Raw genomic sequence first — 26,968 nt, 5'->3', positions numbered from 1 at the left:
GGCGAGGTTTGGAGATTAAGTTAGTTTGAATTCGAGCGTTAGAAAATATATTCTTAGAACTAGTTTCGTCGCTATTATTAAAAAGCATAATTTTTCACGATAAGATAAAGGCGGATTATAAATATTAATTTAAGAAAGGTGTGCTAGTTAGATTTATCTATAACCTTCGGGCTTAATTTTTCATACGAGTACTATGAATATGGTAGATTTTATTCGCTAATTATTTCGACACTATGAGAGATAACCATCGGTTACGTCGAAGTCTCTGTTTATTTTCTGTATCTCCATTCTTGCCATTGTTTTCGTGTAATACTTTGTCATCGCGAATGATTATACAATTCCGACGGTGGCGCGATGTGTTTAAATACGCGGTCAATCATAACCTCCATTTTTGCTCGCTTAACGAGTAGAAGGAAGGAGATCAAATTACATCCTCAAGGTCGAACCAAACCAAACTAAACAAAATGGAAGACATCGAACGAAGGTGAATAAAAATCTATCATTCACTGCTATACATATATATATTTCTATAGATGCTTTCAAAATTTCTTTCAGTATTAATTTGGACACAGATGCACGATGCTTGAACAATATTGCAGAGACAATTAATTAATTAAGAATTAATTACTTAAACAAGAAAATTTATGATTCAATAAATTGAATGCGGGAGGAAAAAATTATAATTTCAGGAATAAATGAAGGAAAAAATTGTACAAAAGTTATTAACATATGATTAACACCATTTTAGTGTATGTAATTAGTCGAATATTTTACGTTTTTACAAATGCTTCAAAAATTTTCATTTTTCTTTTTAGTATTTGGAGAAATAAATAGTGAAATAAAATTGCAGGCGAGATCTCTAATTAATCGCAACGAAGAACGATTCGTGATGAAAGGAAAAAGAAAAAAAGATCGTTCGGGGAAGTGTTCACGAATTTACGAAGCATGGAGGAGAGCCAGTCTCTCTCTCTACCGCGTTCTAATAACGCATCGACTGTTCCTTACATAATTGGAAAGCGCGCGCGTGATTTTCGTGTTATAAAACTGCATTAATAGGAGGGTAATTAAAACGTTAATGCCCACTGAGCAAGTTAAGTGTAGGGGAATTAGCGCAATAAGCTCGAACTTCTTCGGCCGTCTCGTACACCACTTTCCACGATTAATTATAAATCAGAGTGATCGACGTCTGGACTCGTTGCAAATTTTCATCTAATTAGAAAAAAAAAGTTTTCGTCAGAAGCCTCGATGTTACGAAATTATTGATCTCGTCGATAACGGCGATATTACAACGGGTTCGTCTAACATCCTCGTTTAAATATTTCTACCGAAGTTGCTCGAGTAATTCTTTGCTTCAATTACGATAAAAAAAAGATCCAGTCGAATGTCTTTTAGAAAATGTTACACAGCGCAAACAAATTGTATAGCATTTATATTTAAAAATCCCCAGTTTCAGTAATTTTAGAACGAAGATTATAAACTGCCATAATTTCCTAAAGATGAAAGGTATTACCTATTACTACCGATACAATAATTTTTTTTTTTGTAATTGTAATTATATTTATAATTTTATGATTTGTTCATTTAGTTTGCAATTTATATAATTATAATTTCCAAAAATAATAATTTATTATATACTTCTTTGCTATGTACAATTATTCTCAGAAACAAAGGAAACCGTCTATAGTCTTATCTCTTTTTCTTTCTCTCTCTCTCTTTCTCTCTACGAACTGAAAACCAGAATCGCAAATACGTCCGATTAGGATTGATCGCGATCGCGATACGAACAGGTTCCACCTTTTCCTCCGGTCGGTCGCCGTCTCTCACGGGTAAAGGCAGCACAGCTGCACGTGACCACGTTGCACGCGCGACACGTGCACGCATGCCAGACCTACAAACGGCTGTCAGTAGGTCTGGCCACGACCAGAGGCGAGGAAAAGTTAGAAAAGGCTTTGCGAAACCGGACGGAATCGCTTTTACCACCGGTCGCGGCTCAAACGTTTGACCTTGGTCGACACAGCTCGCGCGAACGCGCGCCGGTAAAAGCGGTGTGTGCGTGTCGAAACTGCGTCGACGACAGCTCCACTGTTCCCGTATTTACCATTGCCGTAATTACGATGGTATTACGGTGTTTGGAAATTCAGGATAAAGGAGAATTTCTACTGTTAGAGACAATTTACTTACACTTGCTGAATAAAGGTACAAGGTGACTCGTAAATTCGTAATAGGAGTCGAATAATCGCACGTTCTGAATTGTCGACTTATCACAATGGAATTTGCAGACATCTCGTGTTTAACGGCATACAGCAAACTTATTTCTTAAATAAGAGGTTAGTCGTCGAAGTGCGACGCAATTTTTCGTCTAGGGAATTTTTGTTCTGTAACTATAAGCAATTTTAAGATGCTCGAGTTAGCAAACTTATATCTGATACAGTCAATGCAATTGCATTTTCTTTTTTCTTTTTTGAATTAAAAAGTCGTTAAAGAAGACTTCTTTAGGTTCAATGACGATATATATGTAAATTTTTTGTTTTATCGTACTTATTGTTATTGACTGTTTTTATTTTCTGTTACAGAAAACCTAGCGCCATCTGAACTGAAGAAGTTGAGGAACAAGCAAAGGAAACAACGTAGAAAGGCTGAATTGGAGAGACAACAGGCTGCCCAGGCTCAAGAAAAGAGGGAACAGCATAATAAATCGCGGCAACAAACCGATCCTGATTTAGAACAGCCTATGCTAGATGAACTTATACCAGAGAAACTGGAGAAGGTTAGTAGATTTGTTCAGTTAATTATTTTCGACATAATGTGTAACTTAAGCAAAGTGATTATTTCCAGGTCGAGGATCCTTTAGAGCAGGCAATCAAATTTTTACAACCACTGCAAGACTTGGCATCGAACAGAATAGAAACGCATCTTATGGCATTTGAAATATACATTCGTAAAGGTACGTAAAAATAAAACATATTCTTTATTCGTAATATATAATTATTGATGCAACATCAGTGATAAAAGTTATACGTATAGTTCAAAGAAAATAAAATTGTCCGATGAAAAAGCTTCTTTAAATTTTTATTATAAGGATGAATAAAGAAACTAACAAGGAATTAAAATTGATCTGTCCCGCAGTAATATAGCAAATAAGAGTATTTTAATGCACAGTAACACGTTAACAGCTACCTTAATAAATATAGCACTCGAAAATTCAATTGAAATAATTTTGTAGTTTTTGAAAAATCAAACAATTTTCGCAGGTCGTACGTTGTTAATGTTGAGGTCGGTAAAACGTGCACACTCTCTAGATCCGAACAATCCAGATCTCCACACGTGTCTAGTACGTTTCATGTTGCACATTAACCGCTCTCCATTGGACGGACCAGTAAGCGAGGTCGTGAAACGGCAAACTTCAGGAATCTACTCGACTTCAACGGCCATTCAATTGAACGCTGAATTCCTAAAGCAAAATCTAAACTCACTGCCGCATCTGCTCCAAGGTGCAAGGATGTTATATGTCCTGGACCCATCCGCTCAAACAAAAGCTCTCTCCCTTGTAACAAATATCGAAGGTCTTGAAGGTGTAACACTGCAGAATTGTACAAAGGTGTTGGAGTCGTTGCGTAATGGTGATTTTGGCCACTGTGACTCGACAATCGCTGACTACATGACGAAATGTCACAAGTACTTCCCGTACGCGACCGCTTTTCGACCCCCGGAAACGAAGGTGACAGTGACGATCAAACATCAAGAGAAAGAAAATTCCATCAAAAATTGATCCAGGCACGCGCTGTCCAGCGTAACTAAATCACTACGTAGTTAGACGACGAGGCAATGAAGGAGGAATGTGCTGAGATACGTTCTGATCTACGTTGAGGAAAAAGAAAAAGAAAAAAAAAGCAAAGAAACTAACGTTGAATGTAAAGCAAATATGAACGATAATGATGGACATACATAGTGAAAGAAGAAGCGAAATTGGCGGATTTAATATTGATAATTATTAAACATGTATTATACACGAACTGTTCCTGGAAGGTTTCATGTAGTGTGAACAGTGCTGGGGCAGTGCTGGATAAACAATCTTTAATAATAAATTATAACACGATGGGGCGTGAGACTGGCGCTTCCGACGCGGTCCCGAATTTTAGGTGAACGAAAGAGGATGGCTTTAGCTAAATATTAATTAACAATTGGAACAGAATGAATTAAACGAGCGCTCTATCGATAGAACGACCACGTTAAAAGGAAGGATTGATAAAGTGTGAAAATGTTTAGTGCACAGATGAGATTGGGGTGGGCTGGGGATACGGGGAGGGATGGGGTGGAGTATAGTGTGTAAAATATATGACGTGCGTAAACTAACATATTGGTACAAAACACAAGACTTGTATACATTCATATGTGCGCTCTATGAATATTTCTACTTGATGTTAAGGTGTACTATTTTCAGCGATGTCTACATATAAATACTCTACTGTGTAGAGTTTAAAAACTTAGACGATCATCGAGCACCGATAATTGTACCACGCATGTTCGTCGCTACTTTTTGAGAATAGACTTTGTTCCAAGTCATATACTAACTTCTCTAGTTCACTTCATTCGCAAAAACCGTTTAAACTTGTCAAGTGAACGAATACGATCTAACGTTTTCCTTCTAGAAACACGATTTTATTCCTGCATTCAAAGCCAGGGTAATAATCTACGTTTGGATTGGAGTCCTGATATTCCATCGAGAGAGCAGTCAATATGGAAGTAGTATCCATTTGCGAAAGTCTCTGTGAAAGTTATTATAAGAACAATAAAAGTGCGTATTGTGTACGCAAATTACCAAAGTATATGATAAATCGAAAACAATAAGTGTCAATAGCAAAACAAACAAATGAAGAAAATATCATGCATCTGTATGTCAACGATTTACAGAAATTTTAATAAAAGGTAATGTTCAAATTTACCGGTATAAATCGAACGATGTTATAATTATCTCGTTTATTTTTTAAAATACCAATACATACTTATAAGTTGTGAGTTTCTTTAAATGAAAAAAGAATTCAACAAGATGCAGATACTACAAACTAGTGATAATGTTTGTACATATTCAGCTATTACTTTAACAATATATATAAATATATATACACACATTTCCTATCTTATTTAAGACATAGAATATAATTTTGTGATTAGTTAATATTATGCCAATGTTGAAAGCTCACTCAAAGTTAACTTAATGGTAATCATAAAAATAAGGTATTTGCATCAAGTGGTATTCATAGTAATGTATATTTAATATTTCAATTCGCTCGTAACATATGCCGGATAAAAATTCACTATGTACGTGCAAAATTAATCGATGGAATAATCTTCTATCAGAATATGATAAACACGATTATATTGTTTAAACTAACACCTTCTGTAAATGCATGGAATGTTTCTCAGGGCTACATAAATAATATCGTAACATAAGCGATAATGTAGATGTTTTACTCGTTCATTTTATTATTAGTCATTTAATTATTGTATAATTGAAAAGAAGTATGACATGATTACCATACTAGTCTATTGATATACGAAGTGGTTTTTCTTATAAACGATTTTTCCTGATTTGTATTAGAACAAAGAATGCACATTCTCGTACATCACTCACGTTACAATCAACTTTTCGACCATGCATCTACCGAAGCGTTGCTATCTTTTAATAGTTTTTTTTTTTAAATACATTATTTACATTACGCTTAAACTTTTGCATAATTATTACATTTTGGAAAGATATATGTATATATATATATACATATAATATATACATATATATATGTATATATATATATTAGTTGCTCCAATCTTTACCGGAGGTTGTTACCTCAATATAAAAATTTCTATTTCGCTCATAACTAATTATCAAACCTTTAAGAAATAAACAATGTTGATTAAGGATGGTATATCAATTTTTAGAAGGTTCAGCTCAGATCTGCCTTTAAATCCTTAATTTAATCATATGGACAAATGATAAACATGGGTACCTCAACCCACATCCTCTTCCACCTCCTCATGTAAATGAATTCATCATGTAGGTTTCAAACAGAATTCTATAACGTGTATGATTAATTTTTAAGATAATTTGTTATGATTAAAGTGATTTAAAAAATGAACAAATTAATACTAATCACAAATAAGTTGCAATTATTTATTACTTTAATTATTCTATCAATAATATACTGCCATTTGCTATAAACTATTATTATGCAGACACTTTAAAATACTATTTAAAGTTTAACATTTGTGCAGGAACAGCCTAAATTTGCACAATCAAAAGATTGCAAGACTATAAAATATACTTTTCAACAACTATTAATACCTGTAGTTATATAGAAAATATCAGCACACTTTCGCGACATTAAATATTTTCCTATATGATGAATTCAATCACCACGTGTAATTACTTTCTTTATGTAACTTTTTTTTATATTATAGTTGTGACTACAAACGTAAGTGAAATAATATTTTAAAGACAAAAACTTGGATATGTATAGTATGTACATAAACGTATTATCATTATCATATATGTCCAAACTCTATGTTCAAATTCTGTTTGTTGTTACATTAATAATGAATCAACACGAAAATATTATATCACGCATCAATAATCGCCCTTCTTTCAATTGTTTTGTAAAGAATACTAAGATGTCATTTTGAGGAAATGATAGACACTTGTTACATATTTTTACCATGCCATACTTTATTGTATCACTGTTTACCCTTGTACAGTATATAGTTTGCAATACAGTTGCAGGCAATATTACCTTGATGACACTGCATATTATCTTTGTATTATTGCTAAATTCTTTTACTTTCTGTACATTGTTTTATTTATTTTCCATAACATTATATGGTTAATGTTATATCCAAAAATAATTAGACTTGTAAAAATTTCAAATAAGAAGTTTCCTTATTTTCCATCTGTACCTAATACAATTTTACATGTAAATAATGGTACCAGATATTTGAGTAAATGAATATCCAGTAAAACCATAAGCCATGTTTATGTTACCGAGCAATTACTATTAGTTATAAATTTAAACCTAGAACTTGTCATAAAAAAAAAATAAATCATGAATACATAGTACCACAAAACTTTTCATTATAGACATTATCATTATTATTACTTTTATTTTTTATTATTATTTTTACAAATACATTTATCATTTATTTTTACTGTCATCATCTACTTCATTGAAATCAATTGTTATTTTTTTAGTTTTTGATATGTATTGGCTGAAAAAAATAATTAATATATGAAGTTTATATTATTATTAAATTTAAAAGATAATAATACAAGTGCAATACTATAAACAGATTTAATGCCAAAATAATTTAGAGATATATTTTGCACATATTAGAAAATATGTACTAAATATTATCAAAAGTCTAGAAATTTTTATTTTAACCAATACATAGAATTAAGGAAACAAATTATGTTAAATGATATAAGTAAATTCTTATGGTCTCTTATCATACATTCTGACATTTATACAAGTTTAATAAAAATAAATATATATTATCCAAGTAACTAAAATACCTGTATGTTACACCTGCTGCATCAAACATTCTTTTCGCAGCTATAGTTTTCTTTTTCATAGCATGTTTATCTGACATGTATTTGATTAACTTTATTCCAGACTGTATTATTACTTTAGCACATTCATTACATGGAAAAAGCACAACATAAAGGGTACAATTCTTAACACTGCTACTGTTTTTGTTTAAAATAGCATTAATTTCTGCATGGCATACTGCAAATTTGATGCTATCATTGTCACAATACAATGTTAAATTATATTGTATAATTTAAATATGACTATTTTGAAAATGAATGAATTGTTATGAACTTACCATAAAAAGTCTTTGTGTTTAATGGATCATCAGAACACTTGCCCCAAGGAAATTCATTGTCATTGCAACCTTTAGGCATTCCATTATATCCAATACCTACAATTTGCTGTTCTTCATTCACTAAACATGCACCAACTTGAGTAATAGGATCTTTGCTACGTTTCGCACTTAAGAAAGCAACAGCCATAAAATAGTCATCCCAATTTAAATAATTTTTTCTTTTTTCATTATCACATGTACTATAAATATATAAAATATAAAGTTATATCGAGTATACAATTATTTATTTTATTAAATTTACTACACGTGATATACCGTTCGGCTTTATCTTTCAAGGTAATATTATTCATCTTATTAATAATATCTGATGCCATTTTTATATCATTATTTAAAACATAACCTAAACTGATGAATTAACACGTTGAGTGCCCCACCCGTCTTGCTTGCCGTTCCGTTCAGGCCCAGACTCGGCCGTTAAGTGGGCCACCAGCGGCAAGCGAAAAGTTGATAAAACTCGGAGATACTGTTCCAATTGTTATAACAGGAATTCCCAAACATTATGTCCAAAGATGGCAAAGAATTTAACACAAAAAGTTACCACCTTTTGTAACAAATGTAAATCTAAACCACACCTTTGTTTATCCTGTTTTAATATATTACATTAAATTTTTTTAAAATATTGTATTCTTTTTCTTAAACCTTGACTGAACAAAAACCGATGTCGTTTAAGCAAAATATTTAGTCTCACAATCAGTGCGCAAGGACAGATACACGTGGTCATGTAATAGGAACCTAAAGTCTGCGGCCGATTCTTGAGGACTGGCCGAGACTGAACGAAAAGTCTAACGTCGGTCCTTAGGGACTGGCGTGGCACTTAACGTGTTAACTGTATTTGAGCTTGGCTAACCTCCTTAAGATATATAAATTGGTCGTATATTGCGATAAAAATAGAGACTTATAGGAAGTAAAAACAATAGGGCGAAGTAACACTAATAATATTTTCTACACAAATGTTTAAAAACTTTGAAATATTTTGAAACTATAACCTTATATTTTTAGGTGCGCACTCTACAGAGTAGTAAATAAAGCTTCAAACAAATTGTACATTACAAAATTAACACATAACTATGTTACATGATTTTTAGGCGTGCTGCGTAGAATCAAAGAGAAATTGACAGATATCAAAATATAGTTAAATAGTATTATGTAGTACAATCTTGTTATATAGAAATTTATTAAAGTTGTTACATTCGTAGCACACGTTTGTAACAAGCGTTATTTTAAATTTAGGAAGGAGCAAGTAAAACTGTCTTATCAAGAATACAGTGAAAATGGTTCTTGAAGTTAGAATGTCAAAAATAACTTTGTTTTGAAGTATGATCAATAAGCTCTGTAATAATCGGTGCATGGTAGAGCTTAGGACAGACGTCTTAGACACGGCAATGGTGGTTCCTGGTACCGATAAATCATGGTTTCAATTTTAAACGAATCTATCTTTTAGTATCTTTTATTATCATTCGTAGTTCATTAGAAAACGATACATGTACCATGATACTTTAATTTTCCGCTGTCATGCTTCTGTATTATTTTATATGAAAACTCATTTCAAATGTTCGTAGGTAGTAAACATTTCTTTGGAAATAACGTTGTACGAACGAGCTAGACAAGTGGAACATAGATAACAAACAGACAACTTGCACGCGAAATCGGTAAAGATGTCAATATACCGTGACATGTTTCGTAATTCTTTCAGTGGTTGAACGGTGCTTATGAGATAACAATGATATTACTTACCATGAAATTTCGTGTCGTCGTCAAATGTGACACAAGTCTGCAGAGACATATTGATAAATTCATCAATGAAATTACTTGGCTAAATTTAACCTTAAAATTTTCTAACCTTTTAATTTAACATTAATAATTTATCCATTCAATATTAACCGCTGTTTGTACTTAAATATAATTCTACCGTGAAAGGAGAGAGTCTGCTTTCAGTATTTTTATATTTCTTTTATGTAATTAAGCGACATTTTAATTACCACACTTTAAAGCCTTTTTTCTATAAACGATGATTTATCATCGATTATCTAAATGACAAACGAGCTAAACCGCGCGGAACCCCAAGCTGCTGAAGGCTTTTTTAAACGCCTGCTACACAAATGAGTATACTTGGGTGCGGCACTGTAGACACGTTTTTCACCCCCAAGTATACTTAACGCTCACTGTAGAAAGGGCTAATAATTCGTGGACTACGACGCCCTTTGTATAATCAGGAAATTATAATTAGCTCCTTTTTTTTTTCAAAATCATACAAATTTCAACTGACAACTAATTATAAAAAATAGAATCTGGTGTTTATCCAGTGTGTACCTATTTTGTCGCTGTTTCGAATAATTTTTTTCTAATAATAAATCATCTTACCGATGATATTGGTATGTAAGTTTAAATCTCAACGAGAACATGCACATCGTGTGTTAAAATATTCTAACTGTATCCTGCATCGTGTAATGAAAGTACTGTTTTCAATGCACGCCTATTCTAGTCTCGAACACGCCATAATATTTTACGATACATCTGTGCGAGTAAGAGTGCAGCTGCTGAATGAAAAGAGGTTTCTTCCGCCATGCAACGTGGCTAATAAAATAATTCGCAGGATCGCGAGGCTATTCCTCGGGGAACCATCGCACCCTCGGAGCTTTCTTCACGCACAATACATTACCGTTTAATTGTAACCACCCTAACCCCTACCACTTTCGCATTACTTTTTACCCCTCTATTCTTTCACGAAATTACCAACCACAAAGCCATTACAAAAATCAATTACGCACAAAAAGAAAAGGAATCGATGCATCATATATTTCTGCAAAATGCTATAAATAATAAAGAATGAAATTACCGATAGAAAATGATTTATCAATTTTATAACATTTACCCGCCGTCGATTTTTTATTTATCCAAAGGAGGGGAGTAAATTTCCCGAAGCATGGAGCGTGAAGAAGGGAAACACGAAGAATCGAATTTGTCGTGAGCGCGAAGCAGGGGTGATAAAAGCTGTGGACGATGCCAAAAGTTGGTCCAGGGAGGAGGACACGAAGGATAGTACCCCTGGTCGGCAGAGAACGGCGAGTATTGATTAAGGGGTTCACCGGGAGGTATCCTCGTAGTCGAGGGGATTTACTCCGTGAATGCGCGTGGGCCGTGGTGGTGGGAGGTTTGCCGTAGGGTTGAAGAGCAGCGACACAGGCCGTGGGGGTGTTTGGCCGATGTACTTGCTCGGGGGACTGCACGCAGTGGGTGCGTGAGCGACGCATGCGCGCTACGACTCGGCTCTCGCACGCATGCACATTTTTGCGTGTATTTACAGTGCACGGTTGCCGAGCCGGTACGCATTGGCGGTTTGCACGTGGCGTTCCCCGGTGATTGACGTACAAAAGAAAGGGGAGTCGGACTGCAAAAACCACGAAAGTAAAAGGAAAAAAGACAGTAGGAGAGAAGGTAGGATCCTTCGTGCAGTAATCTTTCGGACAAAGATACATCTTCGTATCGGCTCACGTGAGAACGGGTCGTATGTCTCTTTCCAACCCACGGTCCGCAAAGAGATTGGTCTCTGTCAAAGTCGCGTCTCGCGTGGCGTTTAGTGTATATACGCCGGTACGAGAAATACACAATAGTGGCCGTCAGTTCGGAACGCGGCTGGTTGGAGAAACAGCGGGAGGCTCGTCCGTCTCGATAACACCTCCTTCTCGCTCTCCTTTTTTTCCCCATCCGTCCGTCTCGGTCTTTCGCCGTCGCTTCCCTCCCTCTCTTTCTCTCGACCAACAGCAACAGAACCGGCACCGGCTTCGAAGGGCTGCAGTTGCGATCGGATGATCGACGAGTACGCGTCTGTTGTGCGCACCGTTGTGTGTTCGCCCGGAATGTCAGGTGTCTTCTCGACTTTCGTCGTCGCCTATCCTCGGTGAATCGGCGCGACAGCGGGGCTGAAGCTTTGGATCAAAGAACGGGAACGAGCAATGTTCACGAAGATACGCGAGGTAAGGGAATAAACATTTTCGCGAATTCTACGTATACGTAGTGATCACGCCGGTTCGTTCGACGCGAGCGACGCACGTTGAGATGCGGCATTAGTTTACGTTTGTTTCTGAGAAAAGAACCGGCGGGGAGGTAAAACCGGCCGGTAATCTAAGAATGTTATCGAGCTGTTATTGACTGTGTTCTTACGTTACTTTCGGTTTTCTGCGTAGAATCACGACTAACGTGGAATTAACGTATCTCGCGAGTTTGAGTCCCCTTTTGACCGATGTTAAGTATAAAGATGTAACAGGAGGTCCATGAACCGTGAGATTCTCGATTCTTTTCGACTCGGTCGATAATCGCGTCTGAGTCGTCACTAATTAATCGACTAGCGGTATGACAACACGAGGTACTCGACGACGCGAAAGTGGCAGCAATAAGTAAGAGTTATCCAGTCGGTGATCACCCCTTTATTTGCGCGATAAAATGTTTAGACGCAAATTGAATGCAATTGAAGCGAATTACGAAGAGTTGCCAACTGTACGGGATCAATGAAAAAATTGTGTTCGTATACCACGCAGTCTATCCGTATATTTTAATTGACACGACGAGCGTCGTTGTCTATGTGTTAGTTTATTTACCCTGGGCTGTTCGATAGTATTTGTAAGGGAACAGAAGCTGTAATCTCGTCCCCACGTGCTTATCCATTATTGGAGTTGAAGTCTCGCGTACACTTTATTAACACTCATTGTTGGCAAGTGTTTACCTCTTTTGATAGGGGAATACGCATTGATTGGTACTAATTGTCATCGGCTTGTCTCTTATTATACTCCTTTGTGTGATCTGTCAACTTTAAGCAGCGCGATAACTATTTACAGTTAAGAAGGTTGGGGAGGGGTATAAATTGAAATACGAATGGAAGCTAGGTTATAAAAATTCTCCACGTTTGTATCTCCTTCGTGCTTTCGTTTGTGTGCGTAGCTTACAGGAATTTGCTTATTACCCGCGATTGTTCTGTTTGAATAATCCCAACGCGTTGGTTATATTCGAACGATTTGAAATTATCGTTAAAATATAAATTTTATACACGTGTTTTATACGTGTATTGCTGTTTCTAGTTCTATTACTCCCTATAGTTTTTATCTCTATAGCATTAGTATAGTTATTTAGTACATAACGTTCCTCAATTTGTGCAGAGAGACCTTTTTTTCTAATTTAATCTTCTAATCTAATTTTATCTCATCTTATAATCTAATTTCTTATCATTTTATTATAATTTACTTTCCTTCTTATAATCTTATCACAATTCAATTTAGTCACTATAATTCTTAATGACCCACCAAAAGTTTAAAATATCATTTATAACATAATCCATTTAAAATTTGTACTAATTCCTGAATTAGTATTTATCATAACCTTACTATAACGTGTTTTATTTCAATTTTTACAAAATTTTAATTTACGTTAAGTTCATCCATAAAGGAACTACTATAAAAATCATGATTAAACTCCTTTTCGTTTACAACACGCACGATTTATCTTTCAGACTTGAAATCAAATTAAATAATATCTTTTTACGATACAAATCAATAGTGGAATAATCTTCCAACCCGAACATAACCTCTTTCGAGCTTCGAATGCTCCCGACGAGAACGAAAATTCCGAAGGAAAATTGTCCATAGAATACGAAATTCGTGAGTGAAGGGCTACAGAGAGAAAAAGAGCACTGGCCGCGACACAGATACGGGATCGAGTTTGCAATTCGAAGGCAAGACCCGCGCCGGTTCCCACAGCGGGACGATCGGCTTTCGTTCGGCCGTGATCGTGGCGTGGAGGCGGCGCTGCTGCGGCAGGATCGTGAAAAGACACCAGGCGAGAACACGGTCGCGGCGACGAACGTTAAACGTTTGCTCGTGTGCTACGCGCGACATAAAGTCATTAAAGAATTTCTAAGGCGTCGGACAACGGCCTGCCTCCGCGAGCCTCATTACGCGCCATAAGCGAGCGTAAGGCAACGGTATAACAAGTACACGTAGTGTACTTTGTCTCCCTCTGTGATCAAACTTTCCTTTAAATCTCTCGCGCCACTGATAAGTTACCGGGACAAATGTTCGACGAACGGTAGGAGCTATTGAAATTAAATTTCTGATTGCTTCGTATGCACATAGGGTGTCCCGTTTAAATCCGACCCTGGGAATATTACTGTAGCAATTAATTTCAGAGATGTGTTTGATGAGGTATAGGAAAATTTTTGATATAGGTGTAGGAGTATGATATGGTTAATTTTCATTTTTCTCATGTAGTTATATATTTTTATAATATATCGCATTGTAAAGGGTATTTAGGTATGTAGGTTAGGATGCCATTAGTTTGGATATTGCAAATAGCTTGTAACACTAGTTTGTTATATCGATTAAAATAGAAATATTGAATTTAACATAGGAAGATTTGAAAAATGAAATTGATTAAAGAAGATATATTTTAAATCAGTTGAAACAGAGCGTGTCAACAAAATTCTTAAAGATATGTTAGAAAGGGTTAATTAGTCACTTAGAATTAGAGCTAGAGAAAATCTCTGTAGTGTCTGTTGCTTGAAAGGAGTACAATATATATTTTTGAATATAGAAATTATTATTTCTATCGTGTAATATTGAAATTAAAATTGAAAAAATTATAATGACCTTTTAATCAAGTAGTTTCATCTTCAGTGGTATTACTAAACCAAAATTTTGCGTGAATTTGAAAAAGAAAATGGTGTCCACAGCGTGTTCGTTAAAGCTTCGTTTCCACGAGTAGTTAATCCTGTTTGGACACTCGGTTAAGTTCCGTTTTCATGATTCTCGGCGATGAAAAGTTTGGCACCATACAGTTGATCCCTATATAACCGGATTTTTATTTGCTTACGAGAAAATAATTACGGTTGATTACAGTTCCTCATTCTGTCGCGGGATGCAAGGATTAATAGGTGGCGCGAGTAGTTTGCCTGATGGCAAAATAATCGCGCCAGGATAATGGAACAGAATAAGGCCTGGAGCACGATTTAAATATATAGGTATGGAAATTTCAAGTCGCATGACATTATGGACAATTAAGAAGGCCTACCGTGTGTGATGATCGAAGGTCGTAGTTTTGGTGCGATGCAGGTTGTTTTCAAAAGGCTGAGGCAACGGTTGAAAATTACTGGCCCGATATTTTAAATTACTAGGAAATGTTATCATCTGTATTTACTCGATAGCAGATATTACGTTTAATGGACATAACTCTCTTTAATGGTCACACGTTTGTTTCTTTTATTATTAACGCTTTAAACACTGACCACGTCAACCGCCATCTTATCTAAAACTAACCTTACCTACCAAGAGCGTCAATTGGCGTTTCGAAATAACTATATTGCATCTGTAATCGTTGAAACCGTTTTGAAAGCCTTTTCACTCTACGATTTTTATAGAAGATTAGAAATACAAAGATTTTCTGCCATAAAGCAGACGATATCTTTTGGAAAAGTCAATAAAAAATTGCATAGTAATTAATACATAGAATTCTTTAATTTCAAATTTGAAAAAATTTGAAAAAATGATCTTCAAATTTTATCAAATGGTGACTGAAGCTCGGCTTTCGAGTGGATTATTTCTTTCTCAAAAATGCACAAATGGGATGTTCTAAGAATGATACAATGTCGTATTTAACGACTATCATGGAACAAAGCATTCTTCATAGTAAAAATACTAGGTCGATGAGGATATAAGAAAATTATTTATTGCTATCGCGGTACACTATATTATAATAGTTTTACCCTGTTATATTGTTGCATATTTGACAAAATTTGTCTTTTTTCCAAATTTTTTTAATAACCAATGTTTGAGATATCCTCAAATATCTATATGATTAATATATAACAATATCATAATTTATATATTGCAATATATAATTATATAAATATATAGTATACAAATTATAGCAATAATTTTATTATTATTAATAAATAATAATATATAATAATTTATTTGTCAGAATCAAACAGTGATTTAAAAAATCTTGTTATTTAAAAGAAAAAGAAAGGAACTGGAAGTTATCATGATCGTACCTAATAAGGTACCTAATAAGAGGAATATCGAGGACATCGCTGCAATGGGATTTTTTGAATTTCTTTCCACCCATTTCATTAGCTCTTTCTCCATGTCTTTCGAAAGTGGCATTGCATATGCATACAATCGCGGTTTCGATGATTCATGGTAGTTACATTTTCGCAGTCGATTCAACTAAACAGAAGATCTTTTGAAACGGTGTTCCTGGAACCGATGTAATTACTCGATTAGAGGCTCTCGATTAATCAATTGCACAATAATTTCGCTGAAATCGTTGACTTTGCTACATAGGCGTGAGTCCAATGCATACAATTTTCAGATCACAGGTTGGTGAAAGAAATCTTTTTTATTTTCTTTAATTTTTATAGTAGATATAAAACATGAGTATGATTTCTAGTTTCAGAGGCAAAATATGATCCACAGTTAATCGTTTCGTAATTATATCCTCGAAATTAAAAATAATTCCGAAAGATAGAGAAGAAAAAGTTTTGTAAAGACAAAAATGTGAATATTCAAGAATTATTATGCGAATCTCTGAAGCAATCGTGTACTAGACATTTGAGAACATATATGGGGTTTGCTTGAAGACAGGGGTGGGTTGTAGACAAATTCCAAATGAAATTAGAAAGAGACAACGGAAGAAAATTTTGCATTCTGTGACTGTGTTAAATTCGACAAAACCGGTTGTAAGTAAAGACATTCAAAGGTTGATTGCCTGAGATATATATAATTAAGGCAGAGATAAATGTCATAAAATTTTCAAGTATCGAGTTTCCAGAAAATTGCGAGTTCGCGTCTGCGACCAATCAAGAAGAGAATCGTAAACGTCAGCTCGTGTAAAATTATCTTGTATCATTTGTCACAGATGTATCGAGCATATCATTATTATATCAATACAACTGCACGTTCTTCTTAAATGGGACAGTACGGTATCTTTTTTGGCATAAATTGATTCTTCGCGTTGTTCTGCGTAGTGAGAGAGTTAACGAAGTCACGACTTTGAGTCTACATGTTCCAGGTAGGAATGCCTGCTGCATACAAACCGCTGTAAATAATAACGGACACGTTTACGGTGCGAATCGATAAAGCGTTCGATCGTGGAATATGAAGTCTGTGTTTAGCATGTTGTCCGCCACCATGGACACGATAGATCCCGTCAAAAAAATCGAAACATTTAAACCATTTAGAAAATTCTTAGTTCTTAAATCTTGGATATCTTCAATATCCAAATAAGAATAAAAATAAATTAATAAAAATAATATCCAAAATAAGAATAAAAAGGAAAATAAAAAGGAGTTATCTCCTTTTATCTATAATAATTGTTGAAATATATAATTAATTATTATGATCAGTATATGAATTATCTTGTATTAGGCAGTCGATGTGTTAAAGGAGAAAGGTGGAAAAAATTTCTTCATTTCTTTTTATGTCTTTCAGAGTAGAGAATCTGGTACTGCACAGAATTATTCTCACTGTGAGTTGTCCTCTTTGTTCATTGGTCAGAGTAATTAGAAGATGATCCATTTAAATGACTCGATGTTCTCACAAAATGTTTGGTAGTTGGTATGCAATATTTTTTTTTTTTTCAATTAAAACTTGATGAAAATATGGTGAATAATTTTTGAATATATATCTTTCCTTATACTTGTAATTGGGCAAATCAGAAAGTAAATAAATACGAATGAAAAAATAGAAAACGAGGGGAGTGGAAGTAGAATATTTGTTATATGGGATCTCTGATATATGTAACACAAGTCTCATAGGTTAACTTCTAACCTCTAAATCAGTGGGCTCGTATTTAATTGACCTTTTTCCTTTCAATTTGTAATCATGTTTATCTCTGACAAACGTGTTCACTTCAGTGATATCGTATAGGCATTACGAAGTCGAGTCATGTATCGAAGCTGTGTTTAGAAAATTATATATCATATACTTCTTGATTAAAATTTTCATACTACAGATTTAGTAGATTTAATTTTAAATTATAAATAATGAAACTGTTCGAATTTTGTATGAACGTATATAGAAAATTTTATGAAAATATTCATTAAAATCACCGAGAAATTAAATTTATCGCGTTCAGTCGTTAACTGAAAATTATTAAGGATTTCTTAAAAATTATTCGTCGATTACTCTGTTTCGTGTAACGTGTAACAATAAAAAATAAAAGACCTTCGGAATATATAAATTTACGTAACGCCGTGTTCAATCGCAAATTCAAGAATATTTCGTTTCGCGCGCCACGAGAATTCCTAGTGCGCAAGCTCACTGATTAGTAGAACGTCCTGTACCGCATCACACAGTACACGCGCTCGCGATGGTCACGCTCCAAAACTGTTACTTATTACTTCAATCCTATTACCGCTAACGGAGCATTACCGTGCTTTAGAATTATTTCTCTCGGTCCTCTAGCCTCCACTAGCCACCTACATCTATATATTAGGTTAATAGTGAATAAATAGTCGATTATCATCTATGTCTTTATATTGCATATGTACATATAATATATTTCTCATTCATTTTTCAGTTACGTGGTATGTCGTGTAAATGCAATTGTTTGTAAGCATTCAATTATTGTTGTTTCTATGGCAGTTTCTCTTTATTAAAAACTTCCACATAGGTATTAAATATTAAATCCAGAAAACATCTTTTTCACAATAAATTCAAGATTACCTTCTATATTCTATGCAAATGATAAAGGATATTGGGATGAACTTTACTGGAATAACAGTAATATTATGCTAAGGAAAGTAAATTTAAAATTAACCTTCTCTAGATGTAAGGTCTATCTTTGCGTTAAAAATCGTGTTAAGAAGTTTTCATTTCGCGTTAGCGAATTCCAAAATAGAATTTTCTGTTCACGCGAATAACATTGACTCTCGATTTCCCTATCTCTTCCTTACCTCTCTGCCGAGTTACTCTCGAACCGATCGATTTATGCTACGTCTCAGGATACCGCGAGGTAGCCTGTTAAATAGAGATTGATAGAAGTAATTACGATCGAGCAGGTTAAAAGGTTTTAATCGACCTGCCTGCCGGTCATGTTGTTATAAACCGTAATTTTCAGCCGTCTGTTTTCATTCGCCTTTGTCTGACACGTTGGAAGGCGGCTTGAAAGGGCGTCCTAACCTATCCAGCCGCTTTATTTACGCGTAGACCGTAGACTATATTCCTGTCAGCGAGCAAGAGGTATCCTCGTTTTTCCCCCGCTGCTATATACGTACATACGATCTTCACACAAATGCTTCCGATGTAAAATTGTTCGGTAACTATTTCTGGCTGACAGAATTATCCTTGGTTAATTTAATTTCACGTAGCCATTTTGTAACGCGAATATTTAAACTCTATTGTTATTTATTATTCGTTAATCATTCAAATTTCGTATCGGGATGAAAAAGTAGTAGAAATATCAAACGAATATTCAAAATTAAATATTTAAAAGATTCGTGGAATTAAAAGTAAACAAACGAAAAGAAAAATTGTAGCGTAATTGTTTTATCGCGATGATAAAAATCGTTGGATAACGTGTAACAGCGTTCATGTAACAACGTTCATGTAACATTTTAGATCGTGTCTGAGCTATATGAAAACCGTGTTCGTATATTGTGTTATATATATAGTTCGAGTGCAGAAGGTCGTGTCGAGTGATTGAATATCGATTTTAACTCAATGTCTAAATTCAAGAACTCACTTTGTTACTATTCTCATCCTTTCCTTTGTATACAACGTATACAGAAATATTCTCTTAATTTTAATACCAAACCTAGCACGGTTAAGTGGGAAATAGTAAAGATACTATATAATAGTAGGAAATAATGGGAAAAAGTAGAAACTTTACAAAATGGAATAAAGGGAGACATAGATAAAATGACTATACGTGTATTGGAAAAAAATTCGCGAAGACTTTGAAAAATCGCGATAACGTTAAATTAAAGTGATAACGTTGAACGCGGAATTTTTAATGGAAGTTTGGAAAACGGTGATTTGGACCATGGTTGGTATAGTGTTAATACGCAGTCAAGCACTAGTCAACGTTAAAAATGACTAAAGACCTCAAACATTGGTAGCACCCATGAATAATTAATTAATTAATTAATTCCATCTTCACGATACTGGAACGATGCACACGTCTCTCGGTTTAGAACAAACTTAGGTTAACAGCGTTACTTGCACGTGGAACTCGAAACAGACCGGTTTTTGTTTCCAACTAAACTTCCGAACACTTTATTCACACGTATAACTTCGCAGTTTCTCTAACAATGAATAAACAACGAAAGAAACCGAAGGAAACAAACTTAGAGGCACTTATGGGCATCATAACCTCAAAAATGACGCAGTAATCTCGCACGCGTTATAGACCTAACCTAAACTCGTTCACTCCTAACGAAGCCAATAACTGAACGCATGAAACGTCGCGGAGAGGAGACTAGATGGCGCCTGAAACCACGCAGAAGCGTACGTATTCGCGAGACGGTAATTGGACAGGCGCGCTCTGTTTATGCGATTTAATTAGGTAGCCGCTGCGTTTGCGGCTACACGGATCCCTTCGATCTCTTTTCACATCGACTGACATTGAAATAAAAAGTGCGCATACGTGTTCTGAAGCGTCGCTAGCGTACACGTCTGCTTTCTATGCTCCTGAAATCGAACTCGATCGGAAGCCGATGGCGGGACACGGTGAACGCGTTTTTTCAGCCCGATCGATGCGCGTATCATTCAGCTACCTCGAGAATTATTAAACCTTTCAACGTTGTTTCAGGTATATTAACCCTTTCGCAGCCTGTGTAGGCACTTCGTTCACGGAGTGCTTCTCGAGTAGAGTACTATACCGTATGCTTTTATATGCTTTTTAGTTTTTAATACAAATTCGGTATAAACGTACGAACTTCGGCAATTTATTTTATAGATAAAAGCACGATCGAAATTTTATTAAAAATCCGTAATTGTTTTATTAATAATTGTAGATTACGTGATAGCGTATTCAATTTTTGTTTTAATTATGTTAATAATGTACTGGTTCTTAGTAAATATGAATGACAATTTGCAGATTTGATGTTCGTAAAATACTCGAAGAATTGATTGCTTTGGTCTCTTTCCACGATACATTGAAACAACGTCACGCTTTATAATTCCATTTGATTCCTATTTCTCAGATACTCCACGATTTCTTCTTTTGTGTTAACAAGAGATTCCCTGGATATCTAGAAGGTGAATATATTAAGGATCGAGTTATAACCACTCAACACGCTTCAGGCATTAACTCCTACGGTCAGATGTTTCATAGATAATTCCTTTATTATTCAAATCCAGAGGCTTTCTCTAGATTGCCTCCGAATAAGTTTTTATTAAAGACTATCTGACATATTTTACTTTTCTTCTTCCGTTTTGTACCTATTTTACTCTTCTACCAGTAGTCCTTGGTAGTTTTTATGAAGAATCGTGGCACTTAAGATGGTTCTAGGAAAAATCGTTCCTAGAATTTTGATTATTCGATAATACCCAAAACACCTTTACCTTTTATAGTTTCAAATATTAACAAATTATTATCATTATATATCACTAGATAGATAGCATTTAATTTTCCAGTTGTTTCCACCCGTGACAAGACTGAAGTGTTCATAACCTAAAAAGATTTGCGAAACTTTTGTTTCATAGTGAAGGCAAAATTTTAGGAAATATAAGATTCTGGTCCCATTAAATATTTGCAAGTTTTGAAGAAACAAGTGACTTTTCCATTTCTCTCCGTATCAGTTCACTTTGTATCGTCCGCCGCCTATGTAAAAGGATGTTCTTGGATGAAAGTCCGCAAAGAGCGGAGAAGTTCAGCGAGGAAACGCTCCGTTGACGCGGTCCAGTTCGCCCGTTGCATTCAACGTTCACCGTGCTAATTTCAAAGGCATCTTTTCACTACCCTTGCGAAGGAAAACCCTTAATTAGAGCAACCGTGTAATTCTTTAAGAAGCTTGGCATTTTATCTGACAAGAAAAATCGTGTTTAGCAGACGATGGAATGGACGAAATCGCGTGTATGCAGTTATTTGTTATGACGGGTCTTTGGATAGAAGAATACGTGTGTTTTGCATTGTGTTGGAATTTAAATACAAAATTTGGAAATTCCAAAATTTCAGTAATTTAAAAATCTGAAAATTATAAAATCCTAGGAGTTGCAAAATTGGAAATTGGAAATTCAAACATAGAATAATTTTAAAAATTGAATATTGAGAAATTTGGAAAGTGGATAGTTCAAAAATTTGAAAATTTGAAAATTCTGAATTAACAAATTTGAAAATTTGAAAATCCGCAATTAACAAATTTGAAAAATCGAAAATTTGCAATTAACAAATATGAAAATTTGAAAATTCACAATTAACAAATTTGAAAATTTGGACTTTAGAAATACGAATGTGCGAAAATTTGAAGAGTATATTTTCGTATATTGTGCTGGATGCTTTGAAGTAAGAACCAAGATTTCTCTCACAAAGAAGTATCACGATAAAAATTGTTTTCTTTCCCCTTTTCTTTCGCGTTTCTACCGCGATAAAGGCTGTTATTATATGCAATCTACCGGAGCTCGTCCGGGATGAAAACTGACGCAGAATGTGTCGAGCGTGCTTCGACTTTGAAGTTCAAAAGGCAAATGAAATTGCCGCGAAATATTCAATGTGGAACTGAGAATGGGTTAAATAACAGCTGTTTGTATTCTCTCTTAAAGTGAAAATGTTCAAAATTGCTTGGCCATTACGGGAAGGATAATTTCAAATTACTGTCTACACTGGTTGAAAAGTAGTACTTCGAAACTATTGGAAAGTAAGAATAACCCATTAGCTGGCACAATTCCCATTTGGGAATCACGAATATTAAAGGTACATACATATCATAACATTGTTCATGATCATCAAGATGTCTCCTTTTCGTTAAATAAAAGAAATACATATTTATTTAGTATCATTAAAATTAATTAAAAATCGAACTTTGAAAGGCGATCAAAATTTATAAAATTATATAATTTTCATGGAATACACGTTAACATTTAATGCATTGACAGTCGATTACAGATCACAGTTTCAATTTGCATCTGGGAGTTTTAATTTAGTAACTTTTTGATGAGTATAGTTAGACGTTAATAAAATATAGCAGCAAGGAAATAAAATAAAATTTTGTAAATTATAGATGAAGTATATGTAATTTTCAGTGTTATAGAAAGTTGAATATCATTTCCATAAATTTTTCTAACGCATAAATAACTATTTACGTTTGCTCGGAATTTACGTACAAATTATGTTCAAGTTTGGAAAATTACTTCATCGTGTCGCCAGAAATAGAACTAGCTTTATCTAACAGTCTTGTGGTATATACATAGTCATCCATTTAAGATGCCTCTGTTAACGTCACAGACCATTGACCACCCTCAACGAGCTTTTCTAATTGCCTGGCCGATCAATCCCAATAACCGCAACACTTCAGGTCATAACAATTTCAGATCACTATCACACCCATTACATAAAACTTAATGATACTGAAACAAAGAACTTTTCGGTATTTCAAAGAATAAACTTTGTAAAATATTATCTTTCTATTCTTATCAAATTTGATATGTGATTTTATATTACAATTAATTTAAACACGATGAAAGTTCATGTTACGCGACCAACGTTCTACGACACATTCACAGAAATATTATATAAGTGACAAACAAAATATTTTAATATCTTGACGTACTTACAAAACAATACACAAGACCCAAAATTAGTACAGAAATTTAATTCTAGTAATAAAAAAATATTCTCGAATTGGAGATATTTAAATACATTTACAATTAAATTCATTGTACATACAGGTACGTAAATACGTTTGATTATCTCAATTTAATACAAAAATTCACTTCTAGACATCAATTGTATCTCGTACGCCACATTCTGTAAGCCAATCGAATCTGATATTTATTTCGAAGCCAATCCAGTATTTGTTACGAACCAATAATGAAACACAAGTTTCATGAATTTTCTATCTAACAATAAAAAATTAATTATCCCAATTTAATACGAAAGTTAACTTCTACAACACCAACTGTATCTCATACCCCACATTCTGCGAGCCAATCCAATCTGATATTTATTTCGAAGCCAATCCAGTATTTGTTACGAACCAATAATGAAACACAAGTTTCATGAATTTTCTATCTAACAATAAAAAATTAATTATCCCAATTTAATACGAAAGTTAACTTCTACAACACCAACTGTATCTCATACACCACATTCTGCGAGCCAATCCAATCTGATATTTATTTCGAAGCCAATCTAGTATTTATTACGAACCAATAATCAAGTACGAATCGAACGTCTCGCTAATTTTCTATCCACCAATGAGAACCCTTTACAGCGCGACCGCAGCGCCCCTAGCGGCGCGCCCCAGTAACACGAAAGCGACGATCTAAAACCTCTTCACCTTACCACTGCCCGAAACAAAACTGACACTCGACCGAAAGCGTTTTCCATCAAAGGATTCGAGGCGAACAAAACAGTCAGTGGCCCTCTGTTTCTCTTTATTCCCGCCAGTCATCTCCCAACTCGGCTTATTTTTCCCCGCGGTCACAGATTCTCCCGGACGGAGAACAACAGAGGCCGAAGTGGCGCGCTTCCGCCGGATCCGGCCGTATCGCTTTCATCACGTTTGCCCCGGGGGCTGGGCACGCGACTTTGTCGGCGCCTTTTACGGGATTACAACGACTGTATCTTCCCGCGTAATCCACCGCCCACGTGTCCATGGGAATTACGCGGTCGGCCACGCGAACGTAAATACTGAACCAGTGGGCCCGCGGTAGACGTGTCCGTCGATTCGATACGTCTTTTACAAAAGTCCGATTCCCAGCGCCCTCTGGACCGTTTAACGTTGCGCATATAACTGTAGCGTATATACAGTACTACTGGCCCAGCGCTCGAAGATCTACGCACTATAGCGTTCGCTGCTTCCCCTCTGATTCTTGGAACTGCGTTCACGAATATCGTCGATATTAATTTATTACTCTTGCCTATGTGTGTCCTTTCGCTAGAGGAATTCTCAGAAATTGCTTGCCTGAGTAGTCGCATAGACGTGATCCCAGATTGTAACCTTAATGGATAAAATATGAGAGTATTATTGAACGCAAAGATTACCTCTTTCTCTTTGTTTATACCTAATTGTAATATTATGTAAGTATAATATAGCGTTCTTTCCTTAGGTAATTTGCTGTTGGTGTGAGGTTATATTTTCATTGATTTTCATTCATACAATGTTTTTCATTTTGAGGTTAAATTTCAAAATTGTAGTTTAATGTGAAATGGATATAACGTGATGCATTTTCGACTGGTAAGAATTATATTACACTTTCGGTACTATTAATTTAGTCTATTTACATCGAATTTTCTTCGAGTTTCATTAAAAGGTTAAGAAATAAAAATGTCAAGTGTTGTCACATCTCTTAGCTTTACGTCATTATTGCAAGTGCCCTTTTAAGTATATTGCATATTTCCTGAATCGATATGACTCTGTCATTACAATTACTTTGATGTTAAATATCAGACTACAAAAATCACGACTATTTAAAATGTCGACAAATCTCAAATTCCTAGCTCGTTGTCGTTTAGGTTTCTGACATGGAACGGCATAAACCACGACTCGGATGAAGTATACCCTCTGTACATAACGCGCGACGCGACGCGTCCATCCGTGCGACGCTGAAGAACGCACCCGGCTGGCGGGTTAATGGCGCAGAATCGTCTAGCGGTGTCAGTGTGTTACACACGTGGTCCGTGGCGGCGGCTGATCGCCCACGCGCTTGGGCCTCGTGCCCCGCGTACCGGACGTGCGCACGCCGACGGATCGTCTGCGCGACGTGGTTGCTGCTTACGGTGCCGTGTGTTTTCGCCGGTTCAACGAGCAGTCGAGTTTTCTGGGAAGCGTCCGGGAAGCCCGACGACCGATCGGCGATCCAATTCAGCGATTATCCGAGCCGCGGGTACGATTGTTAGCCGGTCGTTGCTCTCCGTGCACGCGGACTCCATGTTACGCTTTTCTGCGATTGAATAACGAGATGACCGCCAGAGGACACCACAGTCGAGCGTATGACGGATTCGTCTAATCTTCGTTCCGCGTAGGGGGTGATCCGGTTTGATCTACGGACGTTTATGTTTAGAGGACTGTGTTGGATTGTAAGTTTTCTTTTTGACTCTTTGAGTCTTTAGAGGACTATGTTGGATTGTAAGTTTTCTTTTTGAGAATCAATCCGGGTTCGTTTGAGTTTATTTCTTTTACAGTTTATACGGGTCTTTTCACGTTTTATGGTTAATCTACTGTGACCTGCGTGATCGATTTGAAACTTTTCGTTGGAAGCTACGTCACTTTGTTTCCTGTCTTTGCTTATGTGGTATCTATAATCGAGTTTTTAATGTATATCTCTTTATCTAAGTTGCTTTTCTTGGTTTCGTTTTTTGGGATTTATATGTAGGCTGCATCAACTATCGCGACTGTCAGGTTGAGGTAGGTTTGATGTTACTTAAATGTCTTTATTCCCTGGTATCCCTCATCATCTGCCTTAATTCTACACGGGAAATTCTATCAATTCAGTATTATTCAAATATTAATACAAAATGCAAAAGTTTGGTTGTAATTTATTATTATATGACATAAGTATTCACTGATTTATTGTCTTTGTTGCCAATATTTTTGCAGCTCGGTTCATTGAACCTATTCTTCGTATATCTTGTGCTTACGTAGTACAAAACCAGCAAATTCTGTACTTCAATTTGTATCAATTTGCTTACTTAAACCGAACCAGTGTTCACTATACTTGCGTTGCACGAATAATCGTAACTATACTTGAGTATTTCATAACGATTTAAGTATCCAATACACATCCAATAAAAGAATATGAATATTGTTCAAGTGTTTGGGGAAGATGTTTAAAATAAATTTACAGAAATATTCGTTGGAAATTAGCGGATATTTGCAAATTCG

General features: G+C 35.3%; 3 protein-coding genes across 6 annotated transcripts in view; 2 read left to right on the top strand and 1 right to left on the bottom strand.

Annotated features, from left to right (window-relative positions):
- Window positions 1-4,278, top strand: part of Naa15-16 (N-alpha-acetyltransferase 15/16) — a 60,617-nt gene extending 56,339 nt beyond the window's left edge. The window contains exons 9-11 of the mRNA XM_017910666.1: window positions 2,574-2,767; window positions 2,836-2,944; window positions 3,252-4,278. Coding sequence (XP_017766155.1) covers window positions 2,574-2,767; window positions 2,836-2,944; window positions 3,252-3,769 — 821 coding nt within the window. The 3' untranslated portion in view covers window positions 3,770-4,278. The remainder of the gene's footprint in view (window positions 1-2,573; window positions 2,768-2,835; window positions 2,945-3,251) is intronic.
- A 2,906-nt stretch (window positions 4,279-7,184) lies between these two features.
- LOC108555078 (deoxycytidylate deaminase) lies at window positions 7,185-8,249 on the bottom strand. The gene is made up of 4 exons (XM_017910590.1): window positions 8,191-8,249; window positions 7,876-8,114; window positions 7,562-7,775; window positions 7,185-7,257 (listed from the first exon to the last, which is right to left on the bottom strand). The coding sequence occupies exons 1-4, from the start codon at window positions 8,247-8,249 to the stop codon at window positions 7,185-7,187; spliced, it is 585 nt and encodes a 194-aa protein (XP_017766079.1).
- Window positions 8,250-11,684: 3,435 nt separating this feature from the next.
- LOC108555095 (growth arrest-specific protein 2) overlaps window positions 11,685-26,968 on the top strand; it is a 48,972-nt gene continuing 33,688 nt past the window's right edge. For 3 of the 4 annotated variants that reach the window (XR_001890750.1, XR_001890749.1, XR_001890748.1), the window contains exon 1: window positions 11,691-11,909. The gene's annotated coding sequence lies outside the window, so the exon portion shown is untranslated. Of the gene's footprint in view, window positions 11,910-26,968 lie in introns of all 4 variants that reach the window. The other variant, XM_017910608.1, reaches the window with a different exon arrangement.

The sequence above is a fragment of the Eufriesea mexicana genome, unplaced genomic scaffold (assembly GCF_001483705.2).
Source record: "Eufriesea mexicana isolate 0111107269 unplaced genomic scaffold, ASM148370v2 scaffold76, whole genome shotgun sequence".
Classification (NCBI taxonomy): domain Eukaryota; kingdom Metazoa; phylum Arthropoda; class Insecta; order Hymenoptera; family Apidae; genus Eufriesea; species Eufriesea mexicana.
Note: the sequence above shows the minus strand (reverse complement) of the source record. Positions and strands in the feature narration are given on the sequence as shown.